At 44.4% G+C, this 27,801-nt stretch overlaps 1 protein-coding gene across 1 annotated transcript in view; it reads left to right on the plus strand.

Moving 5' to 3' along the window:
• The window catches only part of SS18L1 (SS18L1 subunit of BAF chromatin remodeling complex), a 46,632-nt gene that overhangs the window by 12,187 nt on the left and 6,644 nt on the right, over nucleotides 1–27,801 (plus strand). The window contains exons 2-8 of the mRNA XM_082271349.1: nucleotides 5,458–5,534; nucleotides 8,430–8,514; nucleotides 13,191–13,335; nucleotides 18,001–18,198; nucleotides 23,095–23,259; nucleotides 26,280–26,381; nucleotides 26,500–26,592. Of these exons, the coding sequence (XP_082127475.1) occupies nucleotides 5,458–5,534; nucleotides 8,430–8,514; nucleotides 13,191–13,335; nucleotides 18,001–18,198; nucleotides 23,095–23,259; nucleotides 26,280–26,381; nucleotides 26,500–26,592 (865 nt within the window). The remainder of the gene's footprint in view (nucleotides 1–5,457; nucleotides 5,535–8,429; nucleotides 8,515–13,190; nucleotides 13,336–18,000; nucleotides 18,199–23,094; nucleotides 23,260–26,279; nucleotides 26,382–26,499; nucleotides 26,593–27,801) is intronic.

Consider the following 27,801-nt stretch of genomic DNA (forward strand, 5'->3'; position numbering starts at 1 on the left):
GAAAGCTCTATTTGTGTGAAAAAAATGATAACAATTTCAGTTGGGTACAGTGTAGCATGACCGCGCAATTGTCATTCAAAGTGTGACAGCTCTGAAAGTTGAAAATTGGCCTGGGCAGGAAGGGGGTGAAAGTGACCGGTATTTAAGTGGTTAAAGACACCCCAATAATAAAAGTGTGCTGTATTTAACCCTTTTGTTGCTGGAAACTTTTTTTTTTTTTGGACACGTTAAAATAATAATTTTAGGCTGGAAGACCCAGGCCAATAAAATGGTGGTAGTTCCAATTATTTTGTTATACAATAATAGTGTAAGGGTTTATCAAGTGCAAATATTTGGTAAAAAATACAATGAAGTTTATTTTAGTGCACATAAACACAATCTATTACCCAATTTTATGGTAAGGTATAAAAGGAGAGGTTGTGCTGAGTAAACAGATACCTAACATGCCAATCCAAAAAACGATGGGTGTCCATCAAACAGCAACTAACTTTGGCACCCGGAATCTTTCAAAATAAGCACTTACAGGTCATCAGTCTGCCACAGTTCTGTTGGACACATATGGATCTGCCACATGGGTGGCCTAGGTGGAAACCTTGGCCTAGCCAATCGTGGTGATATCCCTGGGCCTCGTTTTGTCACAGCTATGGGATTGCCCATGCCGATGTGCCAGCTGCCTCTGTCCCCAGTATTTTGTTCTCATTCATCGATCTGTTCCACTTAAGCTGTGTTGTCTGTTTATGTGGTTGGTGTGAGTTGTCTTACATGCTGGTTTATTATTTTTTGATTGAAGAGATCTTCCCATTAACATTGCCAGTTCCTCCCAATTGGGGAGACCACTACCAATCTAGTGGTTGGTGTCTCTCTCTTGCCATAAACAGGTCTGCAGTGCTCTGCTCCTCGAGGACTGCATAAGGCAGTTCTCTGATTGGATTACAGCAGAGATGGATGGCTCTGGTTTAGAGTTGGTGCTACAACACCACCCAATGTTAATTTCTGAGCAACAGCAGCCCCGTTTACATCCCAGCACAGCGCCTGAACATTGATGCATGTGCAGGAGTGACATTATCCTGTGCCGGTCAAAGAAGACGACCATGGCCCAGCACCTGGAAAAAGCCAGGTAGAAGATGTTCCCTCTGAAGGTCCCTTAGGACAATCTCTTCTCTTCCCTTCCTTTCTCTTTTTCTCTTCTCTTTTTCTTCTTTCTCTTCTTCCCTCTTCTCTTCTCTTCTTCCCTCTTCTCTTCTCTTCTTCCCTCTTCTCTTCTCTTCTTCCCTCTTCTCTTCTCTTCTCTTCTCTTCTTCCCTCTTCTCTTCTCTTCTCTTCTTCCCTCTTCTCTTCTCTTCTTCCCTCTTCTCTTCTCTTCTCTTCTTCCCTCTTCTCTTCTCTTCTCTTCTTCCCTCTTCTCTTCTCTTCTTCCCTCTTCTCTTCTTCCCTCTTCTCTTCTCTTCTTCCCTCTTCTCTTCTTCCCTCTTCTCTTCTCTTCTTCCCTCTTCTCTTCTCTTCTTCCCTCTTCTCTTCTCTTCTTCCCTCTTCTCTTCTCTTTTTCCCTCTTCTCTTCTCTTCTTCTTCTCTTCTTCTTCTCTTCTTCTTCTCTTCTCTTCTTCTTCTCTTCTTCTTCTCTTCTCTTCTCTTCTTCTTCTCTTCTTCTTCTCTTCTCTTTTCTTCTTCTCTCTTCTCTTCTCTTCTCTTCTCTTCTCTTCTCTTCTCTTCTCTTCTCTTCTCTTCTCTTCTCTTCTCTTCTCTTCTCTTCTCTTCTCTCTTCTTCCCTCTTTTCTTCCCAATTTATCTTCTTCCCTCTTCTCTCCTTTTCTTCCAAATTTATCTTTTCTTCTCTCTTTTCTGTTTTTTCTTCTCTTCTGGTCAAACAAGACGGCTGCAGCCCGGCACTTGGAAGAATCCAGGTAGAAGATGCTGTTTCTGACTTTAGTCCACTTTTAATCCCAATTCCAAACACAGCATGTGCCACTCCTGTACCTTCCTAACCCCTCTGAAGGTCCCTTAGGACAGTGGTCCTCAACCCTGGCCTACAGGGCCCACTAACAGGCCAGATTTTCAAGATAACAGAAATACATCCCAGGTGATATCATTTGCTGCTCAGTGATTGCAGTACTCTAGTCTGCATCTCCCCAAGGTAATACCTAAAATCTGGCCTGTTAGTGGGCCCTGTAGGCCAGGGTTGAGGACCACTGCCTTAGGACATTACAGAAAAACCTTGGAGTGAGTGTAACTTGGTTTGAGAGTGTTTTGCAAGACAGGCAAACTTTTTTTCATAAATTTCGACTTGATAAACGAGCGATGTCTTGATATACATGTAGAGGCACATCACAACAGAGTATAAAAGAGAAGAGGGGCGTCTCTAATTGTAGCAATATGGTTACATTTAATGAAGGTACAACATTTAGAGCCGGTTCACATAGGCGCGACCCGACTTTGCCGGGCGACCTGTGAAGTCGCGGTGCGAGCATGCACGGACTTCATATCATTGAAGTCAATGCAGGTCGCTCCAGGTCGCCCCAAAATAGTACAGGAACCTTTTTCTAAGTCGGAGTGACTTGTGTCGCTCCTATTAGAACGGGTCCTGTGCTACTCTATGGCAGGCGACCCACGGCGACTTGTCAGGCGACCAGGTCGCCTGACAAGTCGCCCCAGTGTGAACCGGCTCTTAGTAACTCACATGGTTGATGAATAGAACAGTAAGTATTCAGGCATCCGGGTAAAGCTGTCCACATAGACCGTCCTCCTCACCGCCATCGACGTCATCCCTTTCACTGCTATACTGCCTCTGAAAAGTGTGATTCTTTTTTTAGAAGGCGTTAAGATTACCACAAGTGTGAAAAAGCCCTAAAACACTTATCTTAAAATCTATCAAAGCATGTCCTTGTGTTCCTGATTGTAGAGTGTCCAGGAGATGGAAGTTGGTGTAATTTATAAAAAAATGATTTTACTTATAATGCATTGTGGCAGGAGGAGCCCGTGCCACTGTGTAATATGGTGGTTTAGGCCAGATTTTGTAAGATGCAAGCACACTAAGGGCACAGGTGTATACTTGCTTCATATGAGAGCCAGAGTTAGAGCTCAGGGCCCTACCCTCCCTAGGGGGTCAGCGTATGAAGGGAGCAGTGAGAGGTGCTCATATGCACCGTACTGTCTAGGCCAGGACAGACCAAGGCCCGAGCCTGAGAGAGACTCCATGAGGGATTGGGCAGCTGGGAAGCTGCAAGGAAAGATGAAGAGGTGAGGTGCAGCGTTTGTGCAGGAACACCAGGATGTGGGAGGACCTAGAGCAGGGGTGTCCAAACTATGGCCCTCCAGCTGTTCAGGAACTACAATTCCCATGAGGCATTTTAAATCTCTGACATAACTGGGCATGATGGGAATTGTAGTTCCTGAACAGCTGGAGGACCATAGTTTGGACACCCCTGACCTAGAGGTAATAATCGGAGCAGTAAAGCTGCCAAGAAGGCCCGAGGCTGAATGTTATGTTTTGCATGTATGGATGGTGAGAACCCCCTGCATGGGAAGACATACCTGTATGAACTTAAGACGTTCTTTAAATAAAAGTGGGCAGGAAAGCCCTGAAAACGATTTCTGCCGTGGAGTGAAGTCACTGTTTTGGCACTACCACTGAGCCACAAAGGCCTCTTTCACACGGGCGCACCGCCCGGCGGAGTCCGTTCTGCTAAGTGGGGGATCGATTGGCCGATCCCGCCGAGCAGGCGGATGACAGCTCTGTTTCCGCTCTGTGTGTGCAGATGGAGCTGTCAGATCCCCGCTGTCCTCTATGGGGAGATCGGATGAGAACGGACCCCCTATCCATTCTCCCCCGATCCGATCCTCCAGACGGATGGAAAATAGGGTTTCCATCTGTCCGGATTTCACGGACAGGATCGGAGAGCAGCGTGTGTCAGCGGACATGTCTCCGCTGACATCCGCTGCCCCATAGGGATGCATGGAGCATCCGATCAGGTCCGCCTGAAAAAGTGACAGGCGGATCGGATCGCCCGTGTGAAAGGGGCCTAACATGTCACAATATATATTACAAGAGAAAAGGAGGAAGTTACATAGTACTTATTCACACCCATCCTACATGCTAAGAGCTACAGGAATTCTGGTAGCAGTGGGCTTCGCAGAGTTTAGATTAAAGACCCAGCTACATTTATTTTTCAATTCCAGGTATGAATATTTTCGGCTTGATGTGGCTGGCGTGTTTGGGGGCTGCTATAGCGCCTGCAGGTGGATTGTATGTCTACACAGGTTTTTGGGATCTGTTTCTCCCTTTTCCCTTCCATGTGATATGTGATGGTTTGTGTAAACAGTTGGGCATCTGGATATCCGTCTTTGGAAATCTCTATTGAATGGTGGCTGCCTAGGACTGTTTAGACTTAAGCCAGTGTATGGAAATAACCCCTCGGTTAATATATATATATATATTTTTTTTTTCCTGAGGGATGGTGGCTGCTCACTGGCCAATCTTTATTGGGTTTTAAAAGTATTTTCACTGACTTGATGCAATATATGTTTCTCGGCCGGGACTGTGCTGTGTTGAAGCAGATAGTCGATCTAATTTCTAATGCTGTATGAGTGTATTTAACATCATGTACGTGGATCCTAAAGACGCCCCAAAATCGGGCGAAACGCGTTGATCCAGATCCTTCTGCACTTGTATATCCCGTTAATTTGGGTTGATTGTATATGTGTCTGGCTATGTCACTGTTATATTGATAATTCACATGATTTTTAATAATTGATGGATTAATAAACTGATTATGTTTTTATGTATCTGAGGAACATTGTATGATTAATAATTATTATGCAACTTGTCGGGCACCTAAAAATCCCCCTTTCTTCCCGCCATCTCCTCCAATTGGGGGAAAGATGGGGACCTCTCTTTTTTAACTTAGCTTTATTTGGGGATAGTGCCATGGTGTATTTTTCATTACAGTCTCCCCCTACCTATTCACTCCATTTTTACATAGGCACCTTGGTCCAGCTTTGAGCAATGTACTTGTCGGTTCACACTATGGCGATCCGATTTAGGGGGCGACCTGTGAAGTCGCGTGCACCGCGACTTCGGCGCAACTTGCACGGACTTCATAAAATGAATGTCTATGCAAGTCGCTCCAGGTCGCCCCGAAGTAGTACAGGACCCTTTTTCTAAGTCGGAGCAACTTGTGTCGCTCCTATTAGAACCGTTCCTGTACCACACAATGGACCGTGACGGTGCGCGACTTGTCAGGCTGACCAAGTCGCCTGACAAGTCGTACTAGTGTGAATCGGCACTAAGTATTATGTTCCATACCTACCTCACTATTTTGATTTCCAGCTTCCAAGCTGGACCAAGGTAAAAGTAAAAAAGTCCAGACCTGGAATTCAACTTTAAAGAAAATATTCCCCAAAAAGTGAAAAAAAAAATTCCATAAAATAACTTCTTTCTTTTGTTTTTTTTCCCTTGAACAGATGCTGGATGAGAACCACCATCTGATACAATGTATAATGGATTATCAAAGCAAGGGCAAGACTGCTGAGTGCACACAGTGAGTATCTGGGCGGTCATAGCAGGCATGCATGGCAATGAACTACATGAAAGGTGAACAGTGCCATTGACTGTAATTTCACACTCATTTAACTGCACCAAAGATGCTTAAGTGTAAATGTGGCCCAAGGATTTGTACACGAAGGTAATGAATGGCCTTGCTCCTCTTTTTTTTTTTTTTCTTTATCTAAAAATACAACTGAAGTCATAGAAACTGATTTACAGTTGGATACCAACAGCCTTTGCTTTAATAGTTTTACCCATACTTTCTTGTTACAGTAGCTCTGGGGGCTATTTAAATTAGGGATCGACCGATTATTGGCAAAGGCGATATATCGAGGGCCGATCTGCACTTTCCCCGATATATCGGAATCAGCCCCTGAGGTTACCGATATTGCCGATATCTTGGGAAAGTGTTGTACCAGAGTGATGCCTGCAGCTAGAGGCATCACCCCGGTACCGGCGTCCATAGCCGATGGTTGGCTGTTTTGTAATGACAACCGATGCGGCTGAGAAGCCGCTCGGCTGTCATTACAAGGAGCGGGAGGGGACACCCCCCCCCTCCTTCCCGCCGCCTTCCATGGCTTGCCCGGGTCTCCCGTCCCACCGGGTGACCCGGGCAACCAATCTGCACGGCCGCCGAAGAGAAGACTCGATCAAAGCCGCATTCGGCTCTTATCGGGTCTCCATGTAAAAACTCGGAAGTGATGTCATGACATCACTTCCGGGGACTCGGCGCCAAATTCAAAAAAATGACAGCATTCAAAACAGCCAAACTTGGCATTTTGAATGCTTTGAAGTGCAGGGGAGGGGTTTGGGGTCTTTTAGACCCCCAGATCCCTCCACAAGAGTACCTGTCAAAAAAATAAATTGCTTTTTAATGTACGACAATATCGGCCGATACCGATATGCGATGACCAAAATATCGGTATCGGCAATGAAAAAACGATATCGGTCAATCACTAATTTAAATGTGCAGTGCAGTTTGCACCAGAGTTAGTCCTAGTGCACTCTGTAATCAGCACTCAGTATTAGGCTTGGTCAGACATGCGCCCCCCCCTTTGCTAAGGGGTGTGGCTGGTACTGTACTTCGCTATGCTAGCATAGAACACTGGAATAGGTATACTAAGTAGGTTTACTAAGGCCCCTTTCACACTTGTACGACCTGAAAGTTGCACAACTTTAAGAGGAAGTAAACTTCCCTCTAATGTTTGTACCTATAGGTAAGCCTATGATAAGGCTTACCTATAGGTACTGTAAATATCTCCTAAACTTGCACTGTTTAGGACATATTTACTGTATACTGCACCGATGACGTCACCGCTCTGAAGGAACAGCCGCTTATGCCGTTTATTTAGAGCCCTGTGCCGTGAACGGCGACTCCCGCGAGCATGCGCCAGAGTGACGTCAGGTGGCTCCGGCCAGTCATACAGCCGGAGTCCGCGGACCCAGAAGGAAGGCAGGCGAAGATGGATGCGGCCTCCAGCAGGGGCGACGAGGGCTTAGTTTGGAGGTAAGTGTCACATAATGTGCTAGTATGCGATGCACATTATGCCTTTACCTTGCAGAGAAAAATAAAGAACAAAAAAAAAACAGAGTTTACTTCCTCTTTAAAGCAACGCCTGTGTAATCTTGAGGTCTATAGACCTCAAGTTGCATCAAAGTCAGACCACTAGTGCAGGGACTACTTTTAAATCGCTACAAGTTGAAGTCGTACAGACATGAATGATACTCATTGGAAATCATGGGGTACGGCTTGTGATGCGATTTGAAGTCCTAAGTCGCAGGACAAGTCGCACAAGTGTGAAAGGGGCCTAAGCAAACATTAAAGTGGTAGTATACTCCGCTTTTTAACTTTTACCTACAGGTAAGCCTATAATAAGGCTTACCTGTAGGTAAAATTAATATCTCCTAAACCTGCCCGGTTTAGGAGATATTTGCCCTGCATGCAGCCACTGACACCAGCGGCGCATGCGCTCTGAAGTTCCGGCTGACCTTCAGAGCTCCTTGCTGGCTCCTCGCCGAAAAGTGAACTCCCGCGCGCATGCATGGGAGTGACATAATCGCGGCTCCGGCCACTCACAGCGCTGGAGCCGCCAAACCCGGAAGAGACGCAGAGGGAAGATGTCAGCTGCCTCAGCGGTGTCCGGGCGACCGTGTCGGGGCTTCGTTCTAAGCTAGTATGCAATGCATACTAGCTCATTATGCCTTTGTCCTGCAGGGTTTGTTTACACCATAGAAACGCATTCTGTTCCGGAGGCTTTTTTGCATGCATGTTTTGACGTGTTTTTGATGCATTTTTGGCGCATTTTTGATGCGTTCCAGGGCATTTTTTTCCCTCTTTTTTTTCTCCAACTTAAATAAGAACATGTGTGTTCCATTGCCATTTTGGAGCGTTCCAGTGCGTTGTTTTTTTGTTTTTTTTTTTTTTTTTAATCAGAAACAACGTTTATTAAACTGTGCAAGATACAGCATGTACTTATGAGGAGTACGACACAGGACAAAAGCATAAATACAACAGTGAGTACATTTCAGTGGTTCCAGTGTGTTTTTGATGCATTTTACCACTTTCCAGTACAGTTCAGTGAATAAAAAATGCAGCATGTTCTACTTTTTTTTCTGGAACTGGAACGTACTGGAACTGACTGCACTGGTGTGAACTATGCCATTAAAAACCATATAACCTACCCTTCATGTGTTTCTGATGCAGGAAAGAAAAACGCACTGGATTGCATGTGGTGGGAGCTGGCCCTATGACTATTACTCACTTAACATGCAGTACTGTTATATTCCACCAGGGTGTGTGTGTGTGTTGGGGGGGTCCGGGTTATTGCTATAAATTGCGTTTTTTAAATGTATACTGTATGTTTAGGTTTGTGTTTTTGCATTTGCCTAGATATCAGCAGATCCTGCACAGAAATCTGGTCTATCTCGCCACTATAGCAGACTCCAATCAGAACATGCAGTCTTTGCTTCCCGCGGTGAGTAGGGTGCCTTAAGGACCCCTATCATGAAGATATTGTATTCTGATTTTTATATGTGGTTAATCCAAGTATAAATAAAATCTAGGACTGCCGATAAGGGGTTACAGCCAGCCTTCCTGTACCGGGCCCAGGCCCCATCAGTTTAACAGGAAGGACTGGACCAGTTGCACTACATTACCACTGGAACTGGCCCTCCTGTGCCTCCCCCTGCCAGCCTTTCTTACTCTCCTTCCCACCAGCTGCACTGCAGGGGGATAGTTTCCAGTATCTGCCCCACATCCCACACCACTCTGATCACCCCCACCCCCCTTCTCTCTGCTGTCGAGGGCCCACCTGTGTGCCCACTACCTCCCCCACGGCGCTGCCAGCGTTTCCTCTTCTCCCTCTTGCCAGCTGCAGCTTCTGTGGGGCACAGAGGTGGTTTGTTTCAGGATGGAGAGCAGGAGGGGAGTGTAAATATGTAGTATGAACACAGCGAGTGATCGGTACCGATCGCTCCTGTGTTCATTCACAAACTGAAGCACAGTATACTGGGAAGCCTCAGAGTGCTTTCTATTTTGTTCATCTCCAGTGCAGCTGAAAGGGATTAAAGAGTATACTGTATGTCCTCAGTCCCCTTTTCTGTCTCTAAAGTAAGACATCAGGGATATTTCACCAGTGCCCAGCCAGCCGGCAACAAAACAAATTGTCCTGCCTAACAGTTCACGTTAAAAACAGGGGTTTAGTTTGCACACAGTTGCATTTAATTTAGGGCCAGTTGTGGGTTGGAGCAGTTGCTGTTTGTTTGTACTGGGATGCATGGAACATCTGTATATCTCCATGTAAACATGGCCGTCACATGGGGCACAGATGCATAAACCCTGTGTATTTTATTATATCTTTTTATGTAACAACGCTGAAGAAATTACACTTTGGTACAATGTTAAGTAGTGAGTGTATAACAGTGTAAATTTGCTGTCCCCCCAAAATAACTCAACACACAGCCAATTAAATGAAAATGTCCAAATTGGGCCCAATTAGCCATTTCCCCCTCCCCGGTGTCATGTGACTCGTTAGTGTTACAAGGTCTCAGATGTGAATGGGGAGCAGGTGTGTTACATTTGGTGTTATCGCTTTTACTCTCTCATACTGGTCACTGGAAGTTCAACATGGCACCGCATGGCAAAGAACTCTCTGAGGATCTAAAAAAAAAAAGAGTTGTTGCTCTACATAAAGATGGCCTAGGCTATAAGAAAATGGCCAAAACCCTAAAACTGAGCTGCAGCACGGGGGCCAAGACATACAGCAGTTTAACAGGACAGGTTCCACTCAGAACAGGCCTCGCCATGGTCCACCAAAGAAGTTGAGTGCACATGCTCAGCGTCATATCCAGAGGTTGTCTTTGGGAAATAGACGTATGAGTGCTGCCAGCATTGCTGCAGAGGTGGAAGGGTTGGGGGGTCAGCCTGTCAGTGCTCAGACCATACTACGCACACTGCATCAAATTGGTCTGCATGGCTGTCGTCCTAGAAGGAAGCCTCTTCTACAGATGATGCACAAGAAAGCTCGCAAACAGTTTGCTGAAGATAAGCAGACTAAGGACATGGATTACTGGAACCATGTCCTTTGGTCTGATGAGACCAAAATAAACGTATTTGGTTCAGATGGTGTCAAGTGTGTGTTGCGGCAACCAGATGAGGAGTACAAAGACAAGTGTGTCTTACCTACAGTCAAGCATGGTGGTGGGAGTGTCATGGTCTGGGGCTGCATGAGTGCTGCTGGCATTGGGGAGCTACAGTTCATTGAGGGAACCATGAATGCCAACATGTACTGTGACATACTGAAGCAGAGCATGATCCCCTCCCTTCAGAGACTGGGCCGCAGGACAGTATTCCAACATGATAACGCCCCAAACACACCTCCAAGAGGACCACTGCCTTGCTAAAGAAGCTGAGGGTAAAGGTGATGGACTGGCCAAGCATGTCTCCAGACCTAAACCCTATTGAGAATCTGTGGGGCTTCCTCAAATGGAAGGCGGAGGAGCGCAAGGTCTCTAACACCCACCAGCTCTGTGATGTCGTCATGGAGGAGTGGAAGAGGACTGCAGTGGCAATCTGAAGCTCTGGGCACTCCATGCCCAAGAGGGTTAACCACTTAAGCCCCGGAAGATTTTACCCCCTTCCTGACCAGGGGGTATTTTGCGATTCGGCACTGCGTGACTTTAACAGACTATTGCGCGGTCGTGCGACGCTGTACCTAAACAAATTTGACGTCCTTTTTTTCCCACAAATAGAGCTTTCTTTTGGTGGTATTTGATCACCTGTACGATTTTTTGATCATGCGCTATAATCAAAAAAAGAGCGACAATTTTGCAAAAATAACAATATTTTCAATTTTTTTTATATATATAATTCCCCCCCAAAAAATGTAAAAATCTAATTTTTTTTACATTTTTGGCCAATTTGTTTTCTGCTACATATGTTTGGTAAAAAAAAATCACAATAAGCGTATTTTGATTGGTTTGCGCAAAAGTTTTTGCGTTTACTAACTAAGGGAAAGATTTTTGTTGTTTTTTTTTTAACGAGTAATGGCGGCGATCTGCGATTTTTTTTCTTTTTGCGGGACTGCGACATTGCGGCGGACAGATCGGACCCTTGACTGACATTTTTGACACTTTTGGGGGTACCAGTGACCAGGGTTGGGGTTGCTACTCAAAAAATGTAACTAGTTACTTCTGTAAATTGTAATGAGATTACTTTACTAGTTACTGCATTTGAAAAGTAACTTCACTACTTATTACTTTACTTTCCTCTTTCTTAATTGACCGTGTAGAAGAAGATACATGACACTCTTTCTGCATAGAGTTTATTGTATAAACACAGGCTTTGGGAAACATGAGAACAAAACCTGAAAAAACAGAATAAAACATAAAGTGCAACAAAAAGTCATAACCTTCATCCCTCTCTATTCTTCGAAATAACGATTGTATCGCACGGCTTGGGTAACGCAGGAAAGCGCATTCCTATAGCCTAGTAAAGTAGTGTTGTTACCTCCTATAGCCTAGTAAAGTAGTGTAGTTACCTCCTATAGCCTAGTAAAGTAGTGTAGTTACCTCCTATAGCCTAGTAAAGTAGTGTAGTTACCTCCTATAGCCTAGTAAAGTAGTGTAGTTACCTCCTATAGTCTAGTAAAGTAGTGTTGTTACCTCCTATAGCCTAGTAAAGTAGTGTAGTTACCTCCTATAGCCTAGTAAAGTAGTGTTGTTACCTCCTATAGCCTAGTAAAGTAGTGTAGTTACCTCCTATAGCCTAGTAAAGTAGTGTTGTTACCTCCTATAGTCTAGTAAAGTAGTGTAGTTACCTCCTATAGCCTAGTAAAGTAGTGTAGTTGCCTCCTATAGCCTAGTAAAGTAGTGTAGTTACCTCCTATAGCCTAGTAAAGTAGTGTAGTTACCTCCTATAGCCTAGTAAAGTAGTGTAGTTGCCTCCTATAGCCTAGTAAAGTAGTGTTGTTACCTCCTATAGCCTAGTAAAGTAGTGTAGTTACCTCCTATAGCCTAGTAAAGTAGTGTAGTTACCTCCTATAGCCTAGTAAAGTAGTGTAGTTGCCTCCTATAGCCTAGTAAAGTAGTGTAGTTACCTCCTATAGCCTAGTAAAGTAGTGTAGTTACCAATATTAGTATTGTAACTAGTTACATTACTTCGTTACCAAAAAAAGTAATGTAGTTACTGTAATTAGTTACTTTGTAACTAGTTACCCCCAACACTGGCAGTGACATTACTACAGTAATCAGTGCTATAAATATGCACTGTTACTGTAAAAAGGACACTGTCAGGGAAGGGGTTAACTTTATTGGGGAAGGAGGGGTTAAGTATGTCCCTAGGGGTGTGTTTCTAACTGTGATTGGATGTGGCTACTGGTGTAAGAACTGAGATCAACGGTCCTACATAGTAGTACCGTGTGATCTCCATTTTTACACAGGGGAGAATGACAGCAGCTTTGTTTACATTAGCCGCCTGCCTTTCTCCCTTCACGGCGAACGATCGCGAGTGACCGGCGGACATCAGGTCCGCCGGTCACACGCACTGGCTTGTTAGGGAACGAGCCGGGGCGGGCTATTGGCTCACAAGCTAGTGACAGGCTAGTGATGTACCGGTACGTCACTTTGCCTGGCCGGGGCTGACCGCCGCAGTATATGTACTTGCGGCGGTCGGCAACCGGTTAAGGCAGTGCTGGCAAATAATGGCGGCCACACAAAATATTGACACTTTGGGCCCAATTTGCACATTTTCATTTAGGGGTGTACTCACTTGTATTGCCAGCTGTTTAGACATTAATGGCTGTGTGTTGAGTTATTTTGAGGGGACAGCAAATTTACACTGTTATACAAGCTGTACACTCACTACTTTACATTGTAGCAAAGTGTCATTTCTTCAGTGTTGTCACATGAAAAGATATAATAAAATATTTACAAAAATGTGAGGGGTGTACTCACTTTTGTGAGATACTGTATGTATAAATCTCCATTACATCAATGAATGCTAATGTATTGTAAACCTTCTTTCTGTGTATAGTCCATAGTGAGAGCGCAATAGACGTAGAATAGAGAAACCTAATTGTCTTTGTGTTTGCATCCTTTGTCTCTGGCCCTGTGACGTTTTTTTGCCTGTGAAATGACGTAGCTTTATTTGCAGCCGCCAGCACAGAACATAAACCTGGGCCCTGGAGGGATGAGCCAAACAGGCCCCAGCCAGACCCTCCACTCACAGGGCAACCTGAGTGACGCGCTGGGTGCCAGCCTTCCGCCCTCCTCCCTCATGCAGAACCAGATCAGCAACGGTGAGGCCTGTCTCTGATGTGTTACAGTTGCCTAGCAACCGAGGTGCAAATGTGTATGTGAAAATCCTGTCTGTGAGGGGCCTTGTCAATAAGTCCCTTTGTGAGAAAGGAAATGAGTAAATGCAGGATTTTCCCCCATTTTGTGGGCAATTTTTTTGAGCTTGTGTAGTACCTTGGCCCAGAAAAAAAAAGATCTCATTGTAACCTAGAAGATGGCAGAAGAGGCCTCAGTTCCCACTTCTGTCAGATTTTAGTAAGCCTGTCCACAGAGAATTACCCTGGAAGGACCCATCCCACCCCCCGGGTTATGGTAATGTCATAGGAGTTGAAGTAGTATCTAGAATCTATCAGGGATCCTCAAACTATGGCCCTCCAGCTGTTACGGAACTACACATCCCATGAGGCATTGCAAAACTCTGACATTGACAGATATGACTAGGCATGATGGGAATTGTAGTTCCTGAACAACTGGAGGGCCATAGTTTGAAGACCCCTGAGATTCTGGGCTGGCAGCTCCTCTATGCCAAAGAATTTCAACAGTATCCTTGGTTTGTATATTCATGAATCTAAGACCGAAGGACCACACCAGGATTAGGCCTCATGCACACTTGGTGTTTAGCCCATGTGCGTCACATCCCAGTATTTATGGGTGCCCAGGAGGCACAGGCATAGAGTACAGTCATGGGGTGGGCACTGCCCTGCTTCTCCATTGCTCAGTTGAAGCATCATCATACCTAGTTCTTCTGGGCATTGGGGAGCATAGGATCTTCTCCAAGGATGCAGTGCTCAGGCCTGACCATATAAGATGACTATAGATGGGTCAGGCGGTGGACCATCGCGGGACACTAACACTTTGCGTCCCTGACCCACTTATACTCTCCTACTCTGCACTTCCCAACTGCTCCATTGCTCAATTGAAGCACCATCATAAGTAAGGATGCACCGATCCGATATTCGGATCGGATATCGGCGCCGATATGGCCATTTTAGATGGATCGGGGGATCGGTAACATTGACCGATCCACTGCCCGATCCGGTTTTTGCTGAGTAACGGCTCAGCCACCCCTTACTAGATGCAGTAGTAGTATGGGATGGGAGCCGCTACTTGCTGTATAGGTCCGGCTCACAGGCGGAGTGATATCAGATGCACTCCGCCTGTGAATGGAGGAGCCGTACACATGAAGCAGCGGCTTTGCTCTGTACTGCAGCCGCTTGCTTTGTGTGTAGCTCCAGATCGGTTCCGGTATTGGCAATTTCACAATACCAGATATCGGTATCGGGTCCAAAAAAGTCGGATCGGTGCATCCCTAATCATAAGTGGTGCTTTTGGGTATTGTTGAGCATGAGACCTTCTCCCAGGATACAGGGGGGGAGATTTACTAAAACTGGTGCACTCAGAATCTGGTGCAGCTGTGCATGGTAGCCAATCAGCTTTTAACTTCAGCTTGTTCAATTAAGCTTTGACAATAAAACCTGGAAGTTGATTGGTTTCTATGCAGAGCTAATGCATATCACTTTGCAATCTCCATGTTTAAAAAATAACCCCCAGTGTTTCCGCTTGCCGAAAAAAAAACATACATTTATGGAAGGAGTGCCAGACCAAAAGATAAGAGTCCAAATTAATTGATTTTATTGATATTGTGCTAAAAGACTGCTAACGGGTTTCGGGGGTTAAAGGAACTCCCCCTTCATCAGGTCTTCAGTTAAAATTGAGAGTCTTGAATGGACGTAAAGTAAGGGCTCTTTCACACGGTCCGCCTCCGTAGGCGGATCCATGCTGCTCAGCAGGGATCGATCCCCGCTGAGCCTGCGGATGACAGCTCCATCTCCGCTTGCAGTGCGGAGAGGGAGGCGTCACAGCCCCCTGCTGCTCTCTATGGGGGATCGGATGAGAGCGGACCGCCTGTCCGCTCTCATCCAATCCGATCCGATCCCTGAACGGATGGAAAAATAGGGTTTCCATCCGTCCGGATTTCACGGACAGGATCGGATACGGATGGCAGCGGGTGTCAGTGGAGGTGTCTCCTCTGACATCCGCTGCCCCATAGAGCTGCATGGAGGATCCGATCAGATCCGCCTAAAAAACTGACAGGCGGATCTGATCGGATCGCCCGTGTGAAAGGGCCCTAAGTCTTTTCTGTTTGAATCTTTTGTTATTTTGGCTGCTCATGCAGATCCTGCTGGCCAGGCATTCTTCTAATCCAGCAATCAGCTTCCCTGTTCTTATTATGACTTCTCATGCAGATCCTGCTAGCCAGGAATTCTAATCCAGCAATCAGCTTCATTCTTTTTAATGCAGTAGATATCGATATTTTTGAAGAGGAAGTAGACGGTTTAAATTTCTTTTTTTTTGTCTGACCTGCAAAGTAAAGACATATTGTGCTAGTATCACATACTAGCACATTATGTGAAACTTACCTGAAAATGAAGCCCTCGTCACCACTGGAGGCCACATCCTTCTTCCTTCCGGTTCCGCGCATTCCGGCTGTGTGACTGGTCGGAGCCGCGTGATGTCACTATGTGCGCGGGAGCCGCCGGTCACGGCACGGAGCTCTGAAGAAACAGCACGGGTGGCCAGTCCTTCACAGTGCTTGCACCGATGACGTCATTGGCTACATATACAGTAAATATATCCTAAACGATACATGTTTAGGAGATATTTACAGTACCTATAGGTAAGGCTTATTTTAGGCTTACCTATAGGTACAAATAATCAGTGGAAATTTACATCCTCTTTAAAGGTGCACCGAATGGAAATTTTGGTGCCGAAACCAAAAATGCAGGATGCACTTGGCCGAAAACCGAAAATTACAGTTTTTAAAATATATATATATTTTTATTTATCAGGAATTGCCAAACTATGGCCCTGCAGCTGTTGCAGAACTACACGTCCCAAGAGGGATTCTAAAACTCTGACATTCACTAGGCATGATGGGAATTGTAGTTCCTGAACAACTGGAGGGCTGTAGTTTGGGAATCCCTGTTATATATAATTGCATTATATTCAAACTTTTTTATTAAAATCATGAATTTAAATGAATATGAATTTATTGTAGGCTATTATTGGCACTTCTAGCGCAAGAAAAGCTAAAAAAAAAAAGTTTCCCTTTAAATTCTATGTATTTCTTCACACTGGTCCTTTACGCTTCCGTTGTGGTGTTAAAAATCCAAAAACACATCTCTCCGTTGAAATGCATTAAAATCGTAGCATGGGCCCATGAATAACATACCCGTGTTACGTTTTTCATGTGGTTTTTGAGTCACATGACCTATGAGAAACACACCTTAACCACTTGCCGACCGCCTGCCGCATATATACTGCAGCAGCTTGGCCTGGCTGCGCGAATCGCCGTATTGTACAGCGATCCGCGCGAACGCTCCTGGGGGCGAGCACGTGCCGGCGGCGGCGCACACACCTCCCCCCCAACTAGGCAGTGGGGATGCCGGTCCACAGAACCGGTGGCACAGATTGGCGCCGGGCACCCGCGATCGCTCCCCGCTGAGAGAGAAGGACGGGCAGCTGTTGTACACACAGCAGACCGTTGTTCTCTCTGAAGTGATCAGAGAGCCCCTGTGATCCTTCTATATAGGAACACAGGTCTCTATGATCATTTCACAAGTCCCTCCCCCCACAGTTGGAAAACACCCCCTAGGCTCACAATTAGCCCTTGGATCACCCCTGGGATAACCACCTTCCCTGCCAGTGTCATTATTATAGTATCAGTGCATATTTTTAGCACTGATTACTTTAGTAAAGTCACTGGTCCCCCCAAAAGTGTCAAAAAGGTAATTTAGGGGCCCGATCTGTCCGCTGCAATGTCGCAGTCCTGCTAAAAAACGCAGATCGCCACTAGTAAAAAAAAAAAAATTTAATAAATAAAAATGACATAAATCTTTCCCCTAGTTTGTAGATGCAATAACTTCTGTGCAAACCAATTTAAAATACGCTTATTGCTATTTTTATTTTTTTTTACCAAAAATATGTAGCAGAATACAAATAGGCCTAAAAGGTTGAAAAAAATAGATTTTTAATTTTTTTTTTTTTATCGGGAATTTTATATAGCAGAATGTGAAAAATATTGTTCAGAATTGTTGCTCTTTTTTTGTTTATAACGTAAAAAATAAAAATCTCAGAGGTGATCAAATTCCACCAAAAGAACATCAATTGTATTTGGGTACAGCGTGGCATGACCGCGCCAATTGTCCATTAAAGTAACGCGGTGCAGAATTGCAAAAAATGGCCTGGTCATTAAGGGGGCAAATCCTTTTGGTCCAAAACTGGTTAAGCACAGTAATATTGTGGTAAAATTGCGTGCGTTTTCGGTGCCATTATCGGCACTTTTATCTCTTATCGGCAAAATGCCTATAACACCATTTTTGGCCACCGAAATTTCTGTGCATCTCTACTTATTTTATGACGCCTGTATGCTTAGGCCTTTATGTATATTCCCCAATATCGGTAATTATCCATGTACAACAAACAATATAGTATATTGTATATACATATATGTATGTATATATATATATATATATATATATATATATATATATATATATATATATATATATATATGTGTGTGTGTGTAGTATATATATATATATATATAATATATACTTTAATGAGATTTTGATTCTTACTGTACTTTTCCCTTCTAATTGTTTTAGGACCCAATCACGTGTCTCTGCAGCAGTCTGGTCAAGCCACGATGCCCACAACCAGCATGAGTATGGCAGTGAGTTCGCATGGCACAGCTCCTGGATATAGCCATGCTGTACCCAGCTCACAAAATCTGCCAATGCAAAGCCAGGGCACCATAGGGAACTATGTGTCGAGGGCTAATATGAACTTGCCATCCAACCCAGGTAAGATGAATACTGTGCCCAGAATCTTATTCATTTTATGTTTAGGCTCTGCAAACGGTCACACGTGTTACAATCTGGTTGTACAATTTCTAGCACATATATAATATATTGTCAAAAGTATTGGGACACCTGTTTCTGCCAGTAACTCACTTCCTGTTCTAGGGTGACAACACTCACTGTACTGAATCTATAGGGAAGCTGTGTTGTCACCCTAGGACAGGAAGTGTGTTAGGACTACAGGATACTTCCCCCTGTCTATAACATAGTGAGGCGATGTTTTGTAGTCCACGTAGAGAACTGGGAACAATGCTAACTGAAAACAGTCCAGAGGCAATGAGAGCAGAAAGTTATTAGCTCTGTATATTTACTTCAGGACCAAAAGTAAAATGTTTGCACTTATAGAACAGATATAACAATACGGTATGTTTATTCATTCCTTTATACACTATGTTACTAAAAGTATTGGGACGCCTGCCTTTACACACACATGGACTTTAATGGCATCCCAGTCTTAGTCCGTATGGTTCAATATTGAGTTGGCCCACCCTTAGCAGCTATCAAAGCTTCAACTCTTCTGGGAAGGCTGTCCACAAGGTTTAGGAGTGTGTCTATGGGAATGTTTGACTATTCTTCCAGAATCTCATTTGTGAGGTCAGTCACTGATGTTGGACCAGAAGGCCTGGCTTGCAGTCTGTGCCTAATTCATCCCAAAGGTGTTCTGTCGGGTTGAGATCAGGACAGTCAAGTTCCTCCACCCCAAACTCACTCATCCATGTCTTTATGGACCTTGCTTTGTGCACTGGTGTGAGGTTGGGTTGTTTTACAGGGGTCCAGTGAAGGGAATTCTTAAGGTGTCAGCATACCAAGACATTTTGGACAATTTCATGCTCCCAACTTTGTGGTAACAGTTTGGGGGTGGCCCCTTCTTGTTCCAACATGACTGCACACCAGTGCACAAAGCAAGGTCCATAAAGACATGGATGAGCGAGTTTGGGGTGGAGGAACTTGACTGGCCTGCACAGAGTCCTGACTTCAACCCCATAGAACACCTTTGGGATGAATTAGAGTGCAGACTGCGAGCCAGGCCTTCTCATCCAACATCAGTGCCTGACCTCACAAATGCGCTTCTAGAAGAATGGTGAAACATTCCCATAGACACACACATAAACCTAGTGGACAGCCTTCCTAGAAGAGTTGAAGCTGTTATAGCTGCAAAGGGTGGGCCAACTCAATATTGAACCCTACGGACTAAGACTGGGATGCCATTAAGGTTCACGTGCGTGTAAAGGCAGGCGTCCCAATACTTTTGACAATATAGTGTATATAGGTATGGGCCATCCTCTGAGCTGGTCATGCATCACATTAGACTCTAGTGCAGCTCTGTATTTATTAATACATCTTTAAATGTATTTTTAAGGCATGTGGTGTAAGTACCTGAATTTGACCCTAGGCAGTGGTGGAGAACCCCAGGTACCTTAATGGAATAATATTTCATCTCAAGATGGAATTCTTGACTCTTTGTAGGGTAGGAAAAAATGGACACTGGTTACTTTGAGAAGTTAGGGCAAACAATACCAGAAAAGCAACCAAGAAGGCAGACTACTGATCTACAGTCAATAGCGGCAAAGGGTGGACCAACTCAATATTGAACCCTACGTACTAGGATTGGGATGCCATTAGAGTTCATGTGCGTGTAAAGGCAGGCGTCCCAATACTTTTGACAATATAGTGTACAGTAGGAGGACCGGATTTAAATGAAATGGAGGATTTAGTCGGTCCTTTGCATTACTTAAGGCCCGTACACACGTACCGATCGTCGGCGAACGATCGGCCGTCTTTTGTCCCCGGGCTGTCGGTGTCTGTTGAAAAGTGCAAAGACAGCACAAGAATTTTGTCCGCCGACTGCAGCCGACTGCAGAAGTGATGTCATGTAATGGTTAACTTTCCCTGTGTTTTTTCTTCTCTGAGCATGCCCAGTCTTGCAAATCTGCGGTCTGTTGGCCGAATTCTGTACTGACTGGCGAACAATCGGCCGCTCTGGTGTCGGCATACAAAAATTTTAATGTTTGCATGACAGATTCTTGTCGGCAGAATGTGCGCTGACGGCTGTCGGAGGCATCATACTAACAAGCGTACAATCGGCAGATCGGTCGTCGGCCGACGCTTGTCTGCCGACGATCGGTACGTGTGTACGGGCCTTAAGTTGTTGGTAAACCTAAAGGAGATTTCAAAATACTAGTGGTTAGACTCTGCCTGTGCCATATCCCTTTTGGACTATGCAAAAAATGGTTTCCCCTGAATGTTTGGGACTTTTTTTGGCACTTTATATTTAGTTAATATTTGTAAAAAAAACTATATACTATATTTGTACATATTAAAAAATGTAAATTGTTACATATACAAAAAGTGCAGAAGATACATAGCAATGTTCACACGGCACAATGTATACACAATGCAATGAACTACCAATACACCAACTGTGAAGGATGCAATGATGAAGTTGTAACTTCCTCAAACTGACGCGTTTCAGAGAGCAAAAACTCTCCTTCATCAGGGGTATGGGAGGTGTCACTTCAAATCAATCCCATGGCATTGCATGTAGACATTACATGTATCCTCTTAAAGACAAAATCTGATAATTCTGCCTGTTCACCCAATCATTGACACGCCACACACAATTCGTTCGTAAGAAAACAGTGGCAAAGAATTGTGGTTTTAGAATTTCTTGGATTTTTGTGGTCACAAGCCACAGGTATGGAAAACAGGTGTTACTGAGACCCAATAAAACTCTGTCCCTGAAGTTCCAGGACTATAGTAAGTGTGCTCAAATGAAATTCCCTGGAAACCATTGTTATGATGGTGTGTAGTGCAATTTCATCGATTGGAAGCCCACAGCTATGTTTTCTTATGAACGAATTGTGTATAGCGTGTCAATGATTAGGTGAACAGGCAGAATTATCAGATTTTGTTTTTTAAAGGATACATGTAATGTCTACGTGCAATGCCATGGGATTGATTTGAAGTGTCACCTCCCATACCCCTGACGAAGGAGAGTTTTTGCTCTCTGAAACGTGTCGGGTGGAGGAAGATACAACTTCATCATTGCATCCTTCACAGTTGGTGTGTTGGTAGTTCATTGCATCATGTATATATTGTGACGTGTGAACATTGCTATGTATCTTGTGCACTTTTTGTATATGTAACAGTTTTACATTTTTTAATATGTACAAATATAATATATAGTTTAGTACAAATATTTCTCTACTTGAATAACTAAATATAAAGTGCCAAAAAAGTCCCAAACATTCAGGGGAAGCCATTTTTTTGCATAACCTAAAGTGGATTGCTAAAAGATGGCACAATCAGAATTTAATGTGTGTGACCAACTATAGACTGCCGAGTGTCCTTCATTCATTTCACTGCTCATTCCTAATAAATCACACATTTTATTGTCATCCTTAAACTATGATGCCAATTCTTCCTCATAAACTAGAAAGTTTTGTGTAATTTTTATTGCTGTCTGTCTTTGTTTGTAAGATTAAGGCTCCATTCACACTGCCACGACTTGTCAGGCGACTTGTCTTACTGACAAGTCGCGGTCCATGGACCGCTACAGGACCTGTTCTAATAGGAGCAACACAAGTCGCTCCGACTTAGAAAAAGAGTCCTGTACTACTTCGGGGCGACCTGGAGGCGACTTGCATTGACTTCCATTATATGAAGTCCGTGCAAGTCGCGCCGAAGTCACGGTGCACAGGACCTCACAGGTCGCCCCCAAAGTCGTGCAGGAGTCGTGCCGCTTCAGTGTGAATGCGGTCTCATTCTTTCCTTTTTGTCCTGGACACCATTGCCACTACGACAGAAAGTATTGGTTAGTTCACGCACTTTCAGTTGTCCCAGAAGCAGGAATCATGGGGAAATCTTCCAATGGGGACTGCTGTTCTGATTGGTTCTCTTTGGAGAGATTCATCTCACTTCCTGTTATATTTCTGGGTTCCTAGAGATTCCAGCACAGACCCGTCAATAGGTTCTATTCACAAAAATGTAATGCAAGTATAGGGATCTTTATATTGGCCATATGACTGTCATTTTCAAATCTCAGAACTGCTGAATAACTGTTCCTTTTTAATGTATATCCTTTTTCTGGTGTGGTAGCTTTGTGAATTGTGCCCAGTATCTTTGAGAGCCCTGAAACCCAGGTAACTCAACAATGCATTTTAGCCTCCTGCCTCACTGTTGGCTCATCTATGTGATGGGCAGCCTCATTGACCAATAGTGAGGTGAGAGAGCCTGGGCCACAAATAGTGAGTCAACTCATAAAAATAATTTTGATTTATTTGTGTTTTAGTTGCACTTTTTGATAGTAAAATTCATATTTAAAGGAAAAGTGTGGGATTCTAAATAAATAAACACACAGACTCATGTCTGTGCTGCAGCATCGGTCTGATGCTGCAGCTGTCCCCCGCTAACTCGAAGCCTGAGGAGTGAGCGTTCTCATGACCGCTGATCGCTCAGTTCTCCGCCCGCTCTGTGCAGGGAGTGGCGTCTGTCAGTCACGGCTCTATGCTCTGTCCCTCTAGCATTCGCTGGAGCACTGGGCTGGGGTGGTGGAGGGAGCAGCTGGCTTAGACTCTCAGCGGATGCCAGTCAGGCATCTGGGTGGATCCCGGCAATATTGTCTGGATCCTTCCAAAGCCTGGAGCGGCTCAGTGATTCTGGGTCACAGGAAAGCATAGGTAAGTGCACTCCTGTGACCCAGAAGAGAAGTATTGACAAGAAAAGCTTTGGCCAAAATGCTCTTTTAATTTAACCAATGTCGCCCACTCAACTTTGGCATAGACCTGCATTCCAATATCTCTCTGTATGTTGACAATTGGTCTTTTTGTTCCATAACAGTGTCCATGATGCACCAGCAAGCTGCCAGCTCGCATTACACCACAGCACAAGGTGGAGGTCAGCACTACCAAGGTCAATCTTCCATTTCCATAATGAGCCAGAGTAACCAAGGAAGCAGCATGATGGGTCAGAGGCCTTTGGGACCATACAGACCATCACAGCAAGGTGGGAAACCTCATTCAGCAAACTAAAGTAACAGTGACAAATGTTATCTTTTTACTATCCTACCAACTTTCACTTTCACAATCATTGGTTCGAGTATTTTAAAGAGGAAGCTTGACCTGAACCATGGAAGCTGTGCACCAAACAGGCAATCAGAGCTGAACCAATTGGTAAAGGATTTCAGATCACTTTATTAGATCACAGATAAAAAAAAACAGCCAACATGTTCTTCATCAGGGCTTGAAAAATATTCCAATACATGAATGGTCCCACAAGCTTTCCTATGTTAATCTGCATGGGAAAGCTGAAAATGAATCAGGGGAATCAGTGGAACCAGTGGTATTTGCAGTAATAGTAAAGCATAAGAAAGCTCTTTCTTAAGACTATTGAAGATCTTGCCCTGATGAAGGGAGAGTGTTTTTGGGCCCTAAAACGCTTTGGCCGATTTTTATCTGTAAACCAATAAAATTATTTGGATTCCTTTTACCAATTTATCTGGCACTTCTTCTATCTAACTTTTCTTTGATGTACTTCTATCTGTTCTTTGTGAAGGAAGCTGCATTAGTGGAAGCAGGGCTTTGTTTCCACATTTCAGAGCTACCCCCAGATGATTGGTGATCTAATCAACAGTGGGTAATATTCAAGAAGCAGCAGGGGAGGAGGAGAAAGCACAGATCTATAGAATGAATGAAGCTGAAACGGGGAGATACTTGCACTGCAGGTCCTCATGTACAGCTTCCCCTTCAGCAAGGAAAACAGTGTGCAGCACAGAAGTGGCATTACCAAATCTCATTAGACTAGCATTCAGAGGCAGCAGTGCCTTGGATAATCTCACAGCTATGAAGCTCATGGAGAGGAGGAGGAAGCACATATCTAAGCCCAAGCAAGGAGATTCTTGCACTGCAGGTCCTCATGTACAGCTTCCCCTTCAGCAAGGAGAACAGTGTGCAGCACAGAAGTGACATCACCAAATCTCATTAGACTAGCATTCAGAGCCAGCAGGGCCTTGGATAATCTCACAGCTATGAAGCTCATGGAGAGGAGGAGGAAGCACATATCTATAGAATAAATTAAGCCCAAGCAGGGATATTCTTGCACCGCAGGTCCTTAGGTAAAGCTTCTCCTTCAACCAGGAGAACAGTGCAGCACAGAATTGGCATCACCAAATCTCATTAGACTAGCAGTCAGACGCAGCTGTTGAGATGATCTCACAGCTATGAAGCTCATGTAGAAAGCGCATATCTCTAGAATGCATGAAGCACAAGCAGGGAGATTCTTACACTGCAGGTCCTCAGGTACAGCTTCCTCTTCAGCAAGAAGAACAGTGCTTAGAACAGAAGTGGCATCATCAAATCCCATTAGACTAGCAGTCAGAGACAGCAGTGCCTTGGGTGATCTTACAGCTTTGAAGCTCATAGAACTGGAGTACAATCCTATTTGTGAGGAGGAATTCGGAACAAAATGTAGATTTTTCATGGTGTTGTGTAGGCACAGTTCAAACTTTTAGATGTTTCCTAGCAGGTCTTAACTTTTTGGGTTCGGGTCCATTTTAAAGCACCTATATAGCATTTTCTACCCATAATGTATCATCTGAGCTTTTTTTTAATATTGCTTTGTTGTGAACAGTCTAATAAACAGTAACCTCAGGGGAAAGGGCATGTTGGAGTTCTAAGGCATTGCCTTAGTGTTTTTTTTTCTCACTTAGCTGAGACTGGTTATATATGTATAACAGCCCTCAAAATTTCCACTCGCCTGCTCACATTTGGCAAGTGAAAATTAGTGGGGGGCGTGTGTGGACCAGGAGCGGACTGGGCTGACAGTTTCCAATTAGCCAGGAAACTGTCAGGAGGATCTGGCAGCCGGATCACACAGAGCGGGGATCTCCCACTGTTACACAATTTATATATGAATAGCTGGCTGCTGTCAAATGAAGTCCCGCCTCCTGGAGGCGAGACGTCGTTTGACAGCGTTCGGCTATTCATATAGAAGCTGTGTAACAGCAGGGGATTCCCACTATGTGTGATCTGCCCGCCAGATTCTCCTGACTGTTTCTTCCCGATTCCTCCCTGCTGCACTTATAGGCAATGACATGCTGCACTTATGGCCAATGATATGCAACATTGATGGGCACTGATATGCTGCTATGTTGGGCAATGATAGTCTGCATTGATGGGCAATGATATGCTGCACTTTTGGGCAATGATAGGCTGCATTGATGGGCAATGATATGCTGCACTTATAGACAATGATAGGCTGCATTGATGGGCACTGATATGCTGCACCTTTGGGAACTAATATTTTGCACTTATGGGCAATGATAGGCTGCATTGATGGGCAATGATATGCTGCATTGATGGGCACTGATATGCTGCACTTATGGGCACTGATATGATCAGCTGCATTGATGGACAATGATATGCTGCACTGATGGGCAATGATATGCTGCACCTATGGGCACAGATATGCTGCACTTATGGGCACTGATGGGCTGCACTGATGGGCAATAATATGCTGCAATGATAGGCTGCACTGATGGGCAATGATAGGCTGCACTGATGGGCACTGATGAGGCTGCACTGATGGCCACTGATGAGGCGGCAATGATGGCTACTTATAAACTGAACTGATGGGCACTAATGAGGATGCACTGATAAGGCAGCACTCATATGCTGCACTGATGGGCACTGATGAGGCTGCACTGATGGGCACTGATAAGGTGGCACTGTTAAGCTGCACTGATGGGGCTGCACTGATATGCTTCACTGATGGGGCTGCACTGATGGGCGCTGATATGCTGCACTAATGGGCACTAATCAGCTGCACTGATGGGTACTAATAGGCTGCACTGATGGCCACTGTTGGGGGCTGCACTGATGAGACTGTGTATAGGGGTGAAGTTAGGAGCGGGGCAGGGTAGGGGTTGGGTAGGGCAACAGGTGGCGAGTAACTCTTAAGGCCTGGCTAGTGGCTCAGGACTTGACATTTTGAGCCCTGTGTATAATATCTAATCTGTATACTTGCAGGCACTGCACAGCAATACATTGGCCAGGAAGAGTATTATAGCGAGCAGTATGGACACAGCCAAAGTTCCTCTGAACCTATGAGCCAGCAATATTATACCGATGGTAAGTCTAGATGGTATATGAACATTACAGATCATTCTGTTTCCAGACACTTCAATCTGATACAGTGATTTGTATATTCTTTTATTTGATGTCTGACAAGCTTGTTCTCTGTTTCAAGGGCACAGTGAGTATGCTTACCAACAATCCTCCTATGGAGAGCAGAGCTACGACAGGACGTTCGATGACTCCTCGCAACATTACTATGAAGGAGGTCAGAAGAAAAAAAAAAAATCCCATATATCTGTGGCTCATCACCATTTATTATAAAGTGGTAGCGTAGTGTAGCATATAGAATAAAGAATAATGTATTTAATTATAAAATTGCACTCACAAAATGAGTGGCATATACTGAGCGAGACAACCTGAGAATCCTCTGGACCATGCATGCCAGGAGAGAAGCCAGAAACCCAAGCCTTGGCCACTGGCATTGGGATAGAGCACGCGGGGATGGGAAGGAGCCGCTTTCACTGGACTACGGTAGAGCCAATGGTAGGACCCGGAACCGGAAGCCAGCCAACGGCACTGGTTCGCACATGCACAGGACAGGGACACATTTGGAAGCAATCTAGCTTCTTCTCCCACCTCAGGCTGGGATTTCTGGCTTCTCTCCTGGCATACCTGATCAAGAGGCTTCTTGGGTTTTCTCGCTCAGCATATGCCATTCATTTTGTGAGTGCAGTTTATTATTTTATTCTTTAATCTATAGGCTACACTATGGGGTTTTATGCTTTTCCTTTTTTCTTTTGTCTCTATACAGTTGTAAAAAAGCACCCACTCAGACACTAATGCAGCACCTCCATAGTCACAGCAGTTGCACTTTGGGCTACCCACATAGATCATAAATAAATGTATGCTCACATTCCTATACAAATTTTGTAAAGATGCAATAAAAGTGCATGAAAATCACATAAAATCCGCCAAAGTGCAACGTGCTATTAGTTAATCACAAAAGTGTAAATGCTAATAGATACAAAATAATCACAGACATAACCATATGTTGTCTAAAAATAACAACATATACAAAAAAGTCCTTAGTATATATCCAAGGTGTATCCCTTCAACATTAGTATAGAGTGTTCATTCTATAATTGTTTTCTTGATCCAAGTGACACCACTGTGCTCTCTAGCCTCTCACCTGAATATTGCTTGAAATAAGCCTATAGTATCATATCTCCATTCTGTATATCCTATTCGCCACTAGATGTCTTCTGTGCTGTTCCCCAGTGCTCTATTTGCTACGTGGGTAATGGGTACTCTCCGGAGCTTCTAGAGGTCCTCTTGCCATGTATTGCAGAGTGGGGGTAAAAAAAGGATATTCTCATGGTGTAGTATGTTAAAAAGATTTATTGAAATAAAGCAGCTTTAACTCGCATATAAAAATCATGCATCCGGCAACTTTTCACGAGCGCTGTGCTCGTTT

The sequence above is a fragment of the Pelophylax lessonae genome (assembly GCF_965119305.1).
Source record: "Pelophylax lessonae genome assembly, chromosome: 11".
Classification (NCBI taxonomy): Eukaryota; Metazoa; Chordata; class Amphibia; order Anura; family Ranidae; genus Pelophylax; species Pelophylax lessonae.